We start from the raw sequence: 10,587 nt of genomic DNA on the forward strand, positions 1-10,587 counted from the left end.
TGTGTTTACGTCAAGATGTAATAGTGCGAAGGTGATGGTCACGACGCGAAAGCAGTGTGCACGAGCCAGGGATGTGCACGAGTCAGGGAAGACTTCTACAAAGCCGAACGTCAACCACAGCAGACTTCCTATCTCATTCTGAACCTCACCGTCGTTACCGCATTAGGAAGTCTGCAGTGCCTTTGTCGTTAGTATAATGCCTGCGCGGCTGCCGGCGCATGTCACAGAGCGGATTAGGGCCTTCTTAGACGATACTGACCTGAGCTGCTCTGCAATAGCCCTTGAAGTAGGGGTCTGGTCGCGTACCATTGAAAGGATCCGGCTGCACTTCGATCTACCCAATGCACCTTATGCGCCAGTATTTGTGCGTAGAGGTCGGCCACGGAAGCTGACGAAGGCGCAGGAGGATGTAACTGAGCATTCATATATGTGCAGTAGCTCCTGACCATCGCTAGTTCATCCTTGCTTAGCTCTCCGACCGACCGACTGCCTATCTTGATGAGGTGGCTCTCGCTGTATACGACCAGCACGACGTTACGATAACAACACAGACGGTGGTAAATATTCTACACCAAAGGCAGTGGTCGCGAAAGGTGGCTAAGCAAAGGACCCTACAGGCTCGCGCGGATCTCAGAGCCCTATTTATGACGATGATGATGATGATGAACTTTATTCCGCCCGGCGCTAAGCACCTAAAGGGCAACGCACTATTTACGTCTCAAAGTTTACGTCCTATCTTGGTGGGGTTGAAACAAAGCTCCCAAACTCATTGTCCTTCACCATTGAAGTCAAGCCATCGACATGTATTTCTCTCACTTTGGAAGGCTCGTGATTACTGGTCGGCGGGTGTTCTTGAAGATGTGTTTCCAAGTGTTCATCGTCCTATCCTCAGCAGATGAAGCGGGGGCCTGCCGTGTGCACGAGTGTGCTTAGGGTGGGGTGGTGTTCGTGGTTAGTAGGGTACGGGTTTCCCAGTCGTCGTCGTCATTCGGTATCTACCTCTTCGTCTGCCTTCGCGTGCTGGTGTCTCGTTCGAATCGTTTGGTAGCCAGGGTGAAGCGGATCACAGCTCGCACTGCATCCATGTCCGGGCTCCAATCGTCGGAATCTGTGAGGGCTTTGCCTCCAAGCAGACGGGAGAGGTCGTCTTCGCTTGCCCGTACGCCCAAGATCTCCCGCTGCTTGCTCCACCTAGCACAACGAAGGATGAAGTGCTCTCTCGACTCGGCTGCCTCGCCACATTCACAGAGATTCGTTTCCACTGCTTTGATCCTTTGCAGGTACCCGTTCAACGGCGTCATGCCTGTGCGGAGTTGCGCGAGAACGCTCGCCTGCCTCTTGCTGAGCCCGTCGTATATGCGCCGAGTGTGACTGCCAGGCCACGCAGCGTCAATACTACGCACGCTTTCCCCGAATGTCGTCGGCGTCCGCGAGGTCGCTAGGCTCAGGCGCTGCTGGGCATTTCGAACCATACTTTTGGTCAGTCTCGGTCGGTCTTTGGCCACTCGTCCCTCATCTGTGGACCGCTGCGCAAGCTGTTTTGCCTTTTGCCCGAGCTCGAAAATCGAGCTCACAGGGGCCCACGCAAACACTACGTGGATGGCGAACCCTTCCAGGAATCTTACATGTTTCAAAGTCGCACCGATGATCCATTGTCTGGTCCGTTTGGTGGGAGCTCTCAAAGTAATTAAAACGGTACGGTTGTTGGTGAACACGCGGACGGTCTGGCCGTGTACTCGCGCCGACAAGGTCCCCGCATACTCCGCGCCGACGACCGAACCCAGTCCCGCCTCGATGGAGGCCAGAGCGGCTGTGTAGGCATCACTCTGCCCGCTGGTGCCCAGCGTCTTGTCGTACTCGCGTAGCTCAGTGTGGTTCCTTGTCCCGTCCACGCTCTCGATGGCGCCTCCGAAGCCGACCAGCTGGTTCCTGACCGACGCGCTGGTGGCGATGTGTATGCCCTGCGTCCCTTGAGCCCGCGCGGCCGCCTGCACGCCGTCGTCTGCGTCGTCGACATATTCGAGTCGTGCGTTCCACGGCGCCGAGACGTACGGCTGAGTTGCCTCGAGCTCATCCAAAGGTGCACCGCGGGCGTACTCTGCGATTTTCTGCATGGGTGACACGAACCTTTCGCAGGTCCGACGCCTGGCCACCTGCGCGAGAGGGTGCGTGGCGGGCATGCTGTGGAGGTCGACCCACATATTCAATGCTTTTCGTTTGTGCCGTCCTTCTATTGTGGGCAGGTTGGCTTCTGCCTCTGCCACCGCCGTGCCGACCGTCTGGAAGCAGCCGACCACTGCCTGTCCACCGATCCTCTGCACTCGCTTGAGCACTCTCTCTGCGCTGGCCCTCCTGGCGTGGGTCCATACTGAGGATGCGTAGTCGACCACCGGTGCCACTGTCGCGTTGAACAGCTTGCGCGTCACGGGCGGCGAGAGTCCTCGCAGCCGCTTCAACGCCATGGCCGCCTGCAGCCCCTTCGTCGCAGCGCGGGCCGCGTGTTCTTGGTAGCGCAGTCGTGAGTCCATCACCAAGCCCAGGATCTTGACGCTGGGCGTGGGCCGTATCCCCTCCCCTTTGACGGTGATCGGTTCTTCTGCGGACTGATTAGTGTTGTTCCTCGTGAAGTGGGTGAAAGCGGTCTTGTCTCCTTCAAAGGACGCCCCGCTTCTGCTCTCCCACTCGGTCGCTCGTTGTACGATAGCCTGAAGCCGATCGATGTTCTCTGCGGCGGTCTTGCCCACGACCCACGCGGTGTAATCGTCCACGAAAGCGATCGCCCCACCGTTCTGGTCGATTCTTTGCTGCACAAGGTCCGCGTTGAAGAAGAGAAACAAGATCGGAGACAAAGGGGAACCTTGCGGCAGCCCAGCTTGTTCGAGTGCTCTCACACCCGATGCCTGGCCGTTCACCACGATCGTGGCCGTGCGTTCGGAGCAGAAGGCGTCGGTCCACTTCACCAGGTCTGAGGGGATGCCCCTGGCCTGGAGCCGCTGCAGCAGTCTGTCTTTGTAGACCCCGTTGTAGGCGCCTTTCACATCGAAACTGATTAGGCTCACCACTCTCTTGTTCCGCCAAGCTGTGCAAATGTGCTCCTGGAGGAGCAGCAGTGCCTGCTCCGCCGATCTCTGCTTCTTAGCGCCAAAGTGGTTGGCTGGCAGCAGGCCGTAGGTCTCGACCGCAAACGATATCCTCTCCGCAACGACTGCCTCCAGCAACTTCCCCAGCGTCGATAGCAGTGAGATGGGCCTCCACGCCTTCGCCAGGGTGTAGTCGTTCTTGTTAGGCTTCTTGAGCGGGATAATCTTTGCGACTTTCCATTGCTGAGGGATCACTCCTGTGTCTAGGGAAGTTTGAAACAGGTGGCGGACACTCTCACTCACGGCCGGCCATACTCGTCTCCACACGCCGGCCGGGATTCCGTCTTCCCCTGCTGCCTTCCACGGTTTGGTCTTCATGAGACAGCTCTCAATCTCCTCTCCGGTCAGCTGCGGCATCGCAACAGCAGTTCTTTGAGGCCTGTCACCTTCCTCCTCTATATTCTCAGGCAGTGGCGGGAAGAAGGTCGCGAGCAGCTGCTCAGCCTGCTCCGCAGTGTTCCTCGTGAGTGATCCATCCGCCTTTCGTAAGGGTGGGATTCTCGACCAGCTGGACCCTTGGTCTGGCTGCAGATACCGTGTTGCCTTCCAGATGTTGGCATCATCCGCCAGGAAGTCATCCCAGTGCGTCCGTTGTTGTCTGTGTATAGCATCGTGGTACTCTTTAGACGCCGCTCGAGCCTGCTGTTCCAGTGTCGGCAAGGCCTGTCCACCGCGTCGCTGAGCTCGAGCTCTATTCCTCCAGTAAGTGTACACCCGCCGGAGCTTCGTCAGATCCTGAGTCCACCATCGCTTCGCGTACGGGCAAGGCTCAGCCCTGGGCGTCAGCGCGTGGACGGCATCTTGCACAGCGTGCGTCAGGCGGTCCGCTTGCTCCTTGAACCGTGGAGTCCGGGCGTTGTTGCTGCAATGTTCGAGCCGTCCGTTCCCGGATCTCCTTCCATGGAGCGTTCTTGTACAGTAGACGTGGCTCGACAACGTGCTCCAGGAGGTCGACGTCGAATGTCGTCTCGATTGCACGGTGGTCAGACCCATGCTCTGTGTCGTGGATCTTGCACTTCACCACACTAGCTGCCAGCTCCTGTGATGCCAACATCAGATCGATCGTCGTCGCGTACCTACTGTCCTGCCATGTCTTGGTACCTCGAGGCAGCAAGCTCTCGAGGCTCCATTCCCCCATGAAGTCGATGATCGGGTCTGCCTCGCCTTGACGCTGCGACAGCACCTCGTCTCCGCCCCACAATTGGTCATGGCGGTTGAAGTCCCCGGCAATAACCAAGTCGAGGCGCGGCCCACCGCGATGTCCAGCGCTGCGGATTGCCTCGCGGAGAAGGTCCACTGTTTGAGACAGCGCCGACGCATTGCCGCCCTCGACATACACTGATGCCACCAGTACTGATCGATCTGGCAGACGCAGTAGCGCCACCGTGAGATCCGCTGACGGCACCTCGACTTGTTCACATTCGATGTCTCTGCGCACCCAAAGCATGCTACGGATCGCCCACCTCCCGTGGTGCCTTTCGCTGGGCAGGATGGCCGTCCAGCCTTGGTGCCCCATCGGGCTCGTTGTTAACTTCCCATCCATCTCGAAAACGTGTGGTTCGCTAACCATCAAAGCTGCGTACTCTTTCAAACTAACATCGTTCATCATGCTGTGCTGCACGTTGCGCTGCTTCTGCACATTCAGTTGCAAGAACCTCATCAACCTAGACATTAGCCGCTGGATAAAGGATCCGACATTGGCGGCTAGACGATTCGTGTGGTCCGTCGCACACCGCACACTTTGGACTGTCCGCCTGGCATTCGCTGTGACGGTGGCCTGGTTGAGCGCACCTGCTGCACATCTGGGGTTTGGTACACGAAAACGCCCTGTGGCCAAGCCCCAGACACTTGAAGCACTGCATCGGTCCGCGTCTGGGCTCAAATGCTCGGGTGAAAGCTGACTCCCCGTCCACGTTGAAGTACTGGCCGTCTAGGAGCCTCGCTGCGTCGGCGCACTTCGTCACATACACGACCATAGACCCGTACGCCTTCGGCGAATCCTTCCGGCTGAGCCACGACAGTTTGGCAATTTGCACCTCGTTCCCTTTCTCCATCAATTCCGTCGCACCTACCCGCAGCTCTCCATTCTCATCCAGCACCGCCGTCCTGCACGCGTTGTCCACCTTGACGGGGTACCATTGATCGCGCAGCACGCGCGCTCCGCTCGCCTTCGCCCTCTCGGCCACCACCTTGACCCGAGCCAACTCCTCTTCGTCCCGGCAGGTGATGCGAATGCGGCCGGAGTTGCGAAGGTCCCTCGTCACCGCCACACATCGCCACCCGCTTCCCCCATCACCCTTTCTCATGCCTTCCTCGACCTCCTGTCTGATCGTGCTAGCATTCGCCCTGCCCCTCTCCTCCTCTTCAACGTTGGACACATCCACTGTGCAGTACAGTTTGTCAGTCAAAGTTGATGGGGTTGTCTGATTGGAGAGCGTCCTCAGGTTACTCGGGTGACTGCCTGGTGGGGTGCGCGCGACGTTGGCGTACGACGGATTTGGGCTAGATGCTTGATTGCTCGACGGTTGAATGCTAGATAGCTGCTTTTCGACGATGGCTCTGACCTGCTCCTGGACGATAGATGTGACCTGCTGCTGGACTATGGTAGTAACCTGCTGTTGAACGATCGCAGTGACCTTCTCCGTAACAATGTTCATGACCTCTCGCTGCACGATACTTTGGACTTCTTGCTTCACAATACTCTTGACCTCTTGCTGCACCACCTCCTTGACCTCCCGACGAACTACCCCACTCACCTGCTGTTGCACGGCGCTCTTGACCTCGTCCCTAATAGCCTCTACAATCTCGCGTTGTACGGTGGCCTTCAATTGCTCTTGAACAATGTCCCTTACTTCTTCCGATACGGTCTCTTTTACTTGTCCGATGTCCGGTACTTGTTCGATGGCCTCCTGAACGAGGGCGAAGCGCTCGTCAACAGATTCGCGCACGCCGGCAATGGCCTTCAAAACAGTGTCCAGCCGAGACTCCGAAGTTTCGCTGCTGTTCCCTGATGCTTTAGACAGAGCTGTCTCCTTTGCCAATATTCCCCGGTACAGTTTCCGATAGTCGACCTCGGTGCGTGAGACGCGTTGTCGGCTTGGACGCGTCAACGCGGGCGATGCGCCCTCGTCCGGCTGCGACGGCGGGCGCACAGCGGCAGCCTTTAACAGGTGCGCCTAGAAGACACAATATCTACGTGATGAATAGCTTTTTCTTCAATAAATTCAACAACCAGAGAAAATCCGCCCGGGCGTTCATATCTGTAACGTGGCTCATCAGTACCCCGCGCACTTTCCCGACGCCACACCATGCTCCAGCTTCAACACGCCATATCATTACAACAGACGATGCGGGACCGAAACATTGAAGCACGAGTCATCTTGGCTACTGATGCTATCCAGAAAACGAATAAGCTAAGCCGCCGGGCTGCTGCAAAGCTCTATAATGTGCCCGAAACAACCCTCCGCGACAGAATGAGTGGCGCGACTCCGATTGCCGAACGTCGGCCCTCTGTTCAGGTTCTGACCGCGCTCGAAGAAGTAGCAGTAGTCCAGTATATACTGGACTTGGACGCGCGAGGATTTCCACCCTCACTGGAGGACGTGAGGGAGATGGCAAATCGCATCCTCGCGTCGCGGGGCACACGACGCGTCGGAAAACAGTGGCCTCGTCGCTTCGTTCGGCGAAGGGAGGAACTCCGCACGCGGTATTCGCGCGCCTACGACTTCCAGCGGGCCCTTTGTGAAGACCCTGATCTTGTAGGCGCGTGGTTTCGCCTGTTTTTCATCATGAAAAGCAAATTTGGCATCCTCGACTGCGATCTGTACAACTTCGACGAGACAGGCTTCATGATGGGTGTCATATGCCCTTCGATGGCCGTTACACGTTCTGATCGGCGTGGGAGAGGCAAGGCTGTGCAGCCTGGCAACGGGGAATGGGCGACCGCGATTGCCTGCATCAGTGGTGACGGTTTCGATGTGCCCCCATTTCTACTCGTCAAAGGCGCCTGTCACCTGGCGAATTGGTACTCCGAGGGTGATCTCCCCGACTCCTGGGTCATCAAACCCACTTCCAACGGGTGGACGGATAATGAAACAGGCCTAGACTGGATCAAACACTTCGATAAGCATACCAGAGCGCGCACGAAGGGTAGTCATCAGATGCTAATACTTGACGGGCACGGGAGCCATCAGTCGGTCGAGTTCGAAGCTTACTGTAAGGATCACAGCATTGTCCTTGTTTGCCTCCCACCTCATTCCTCCCACATCACTCAGTCGCTTGATATCGGGCTCCTCAGTTCTCTCAAAAGTGCTTACGGCAAAGAAATTGGGACTTTCATCCGGGCACACATCAATCACATCACTAAGGTAGAATTCTTTCTGGCATTTCGCGCGGCGTATAAAGCTTCTATGACTGCGAACAACATTGCCGGGGGTTTCCGTGGGGCTGGTCTTGTCCCATTTGATCCGCAAGTTGTACTTTCTAGGCTTGATGTGAAGCTGCGAACCCCAACGCCGATAAGATCTCCAGCGGCCGAGGCCAATCCTTGGGTCTCTCAGACACCTCACAACCCCACCGAAGCCATCTCACAGTCCGAGCTGGTGAAGTCTCAGATCAGTGGTCACCAGGGTAGTTCTCCAACACCTATTTTCTCGGCCGTTAGGCAGATGGCGAAGGGAATCGAGGCGATGGCCCACTCGGTGACCCTTCTGACTGCAGAGAACCGCACTCTACAGAAGGCCAACCAAGCCCTTAGCAGGCGGCGGAGGGCTAAGAAAACCCGTGTCCGACATGGAGGCGCGCTTACCGCGCAGAGTGCGAGAGGAATCTTGGCTCAGAAGCACAGAGAAGGGCAGCAAGGGCAAGGTGCAGTTGAAAAGCAGTGCCGCAGCAGTGAAGGGCTGGTGTCAATTCCTCGCTGCCGCAAGTGCGGAAAGCCAGGTCATAATATAAGAACGTGCCAATTCGAAGTAGAGCTACCTACTGCCTAGGTTACGAGCATGTTCTGATCAATATGAGCGTCCGTGGTCGTGAATTTGGTCATTGAAGTGCGGCCACGTCGAGAAAGTGCGCGGGATACTGGTATGCGCGGGGTACTGATGAGCCACGTTACTTAAAAATACGAGAATCTAATAACCGTTGCCGAACTCACCAAGAGCGCATGGGAGCCATGTTCGCAAAACCTAGGCAGATCTATGCTGCTGTTTTCCGGCCGGTACTAACATACAGGTGCCCCGTGTGGTTCTCCCCGGAGACGAACGAGCCAACCGAAATAAACAGATCTACTCCACTTCACACTCTGCAGAACAAGTGCCTCAGAACTATCACCGTTGCATATAAAACAATGGACGTCCAAGTCCAGAGCATGAGACGAGCATCCCGCCCTTAAACCTCCACCCCGAATTGTTGGCGGTCAACTATGTTCGAAGAACGGAAAACATTGCGGGTGACCGCGCTGTGTAACAAACCTGCAAGGCTACCAATCAATGGGCCCAGCGCCGCTTTCGGACGAAAGGCAACATCCCTGTAAGACATTCCGACCAGTTCCGAAGGAGAGCTAGGTCGATACAACAGCAATCGTGCCTGGCCGGGGTGGCGGAGCAAAACGGCTATGAAGAGGGAGCTCGAAGAGGTTCGGAAGGCCAGATGGATCAAGTACCAGGAACAAACGTGTGCACTAGCGAACGATCACAGCAACGTAGCGATCGCAGGACTTGAACTCGAGGGTTGCGGAAGGAGGAGACTCTGACGAAGGTCGAAAGCACAGTCGCAACGCTGCTACGAACCGAACTGATGGGCTTGAATGGTTACCTGTTTCGACCGCGGGTACGCGGATACTAAAAGCCAGACTGCGGGTGTGGCTGGCCGCGATATACTCCGAAACATATCATTCTTTTCTGTCCTACACACACGCCAAAACGTACAGATATGCTGGTAGAGCAAATACGACCGACTACACGAAGCTACTGTTGACTGAGGCGGGTTTACGCACGGTAACGAGATGATCCCCGCAACGGGAAATCCTCACCCAGTTCTCGCTGGCAAGGACAGATGCGAACCAAGGCAAAGGGGGCGAAGGACGGAACTTTATATGGATGAGGATGACGGCGAGCGCTGACGCGCATGTGAGGCACACAGCTACCGCTTACTGTATCATAGACTCACTGGAGAAAGGGCAGTTGCCATTGCAGAGGAAGGAGTCTTCACCTGGGCTACTGCTGCGATTTACCTCTACTATATCATACATAGTAACGGCCCGCATGGACCCGCAAGGGAGCTACACCGGGATAACGGAATATCATATCATACCAAGTCAACCAACTTGCATCGTACTTTGAGCACAACATCGTTCTTTGTCGCCTTCATTCTCACATATCCCATAGATTACAGCACGGCGATGTGGGTACATTCGAAACCTTAAAAGCTGCCTACTGCGAACTAATAGAGCATTTCCAACAGCGCGGTGCGAACACGGTGAACAACGAACACTCTATTTTCTTGTATCGCCATGCCCGCGAGATCGCTTCGACGGCCCGTGATATCATTTCCATATACGTACATGGAGCCAAGACCTGGATTATTCTTCGTAAACCAATGAACCCCGTTCTGGTGCTCGTGAATATCTGCCGGCCGAGCCCGGTTGGATCCTTAACTGTCTTGGATGTTGAAGGCTACTACATATCCTCCCAGCAATACTGACCATGCGGGTGATGTGCAGGCAAGCGGATACGGGATGGGAAGTTGGTCTCGGTGCCTCTGCCAACGCTTAATGTCGCAATACAAGTTTATTGTGGTTATAGGTCGAGGAAGCGCTTGAGGAAGCAACGCAGTGTTCCAGACAAGGGCAGATTCTTGAATTGACCTCCACAATTGACTACCTTGTAACAAACGTGGCGCATTTCGAAGAACCACCAAGTATCCTGGAGACTATAACCACAGATCGCTCATGTAGTGCTTCAAATCATCCTCCAGTGGTCCGCTCAAAGTCTTTGGCCGCTCATTTTCAAGCATCGAGATCTCTGACTGTATGATGACTCCAACGTTCCATACCCGATCTTCTGCCGTATCTTTCTCCAAAAGCTGCCGGAACTCTTCACTGTAAACCCCAAGAGCTAGAGGCGCAGCGTCATGAGGTCCGACCTTGACGCGAAGTTGCTCAAGTAGCTTTCCACGGGCCAATTCCGCAGCTTTCTTATCAACATAAAGTACACCCGACAGCATACTCGGGGACGTGAAGACAGACCAAGGCAGTGCACCCATGGGGGCATTGAAGGCGCTCCGGTTGTTGTAACAACCACCTTCTTCTTTGTCTGAGTAGGCAAGGTCCCTACGGACATTACCGCCGTTCTCAGATATCATCTCAGCCCCAAACACTCTCGTTCCAGTTTGCTGAAAAGCCATGCAGATACCGCAAAGCGCAGAGCCATTCCCCATGATGGCGATCACG

General features: G+C 55.8%; 1 protein-coding gene across 1 annotated transcript; it reads left to right on the forward strand.

The window, feature by feature from the left end:
• Positions 1-7,549: 7,549 nt before the first annotated feature.
• On the forward strand, positions 7,550-8,131 carry WHR41_09665 (uncharacterized protein; the record flags this gene model as incomplete). Its single annotated transcript, XM_069378267.1, has 1 exon — positions 7,550-8,131. One exon carries the CDS (start codon positions 7,550-7,552, stop codon positions 8,129-8,131), a length of 582 nt encoding a protein of 193 aa, XP_069224922.1.
• Positions 8,132-10,587: the final 2,456 nt, after the last annotated feature.

Source organism: Cladosporium halotolerans (assembly GCF_011745625.1).
Source record: "Cladosporium halotolerans strain TM138-S3 chromosome Unknown Sca144, whole genome shotgun sequence".
Classification (NCBI taxonomy): domain Eukaryota; kingdom Fungi; phylum Ascomycota; class Dothideomycetes; order Cladosporiales; family Cladosporiaceae; genus Cladosporium; species Cladosporium halotolerans.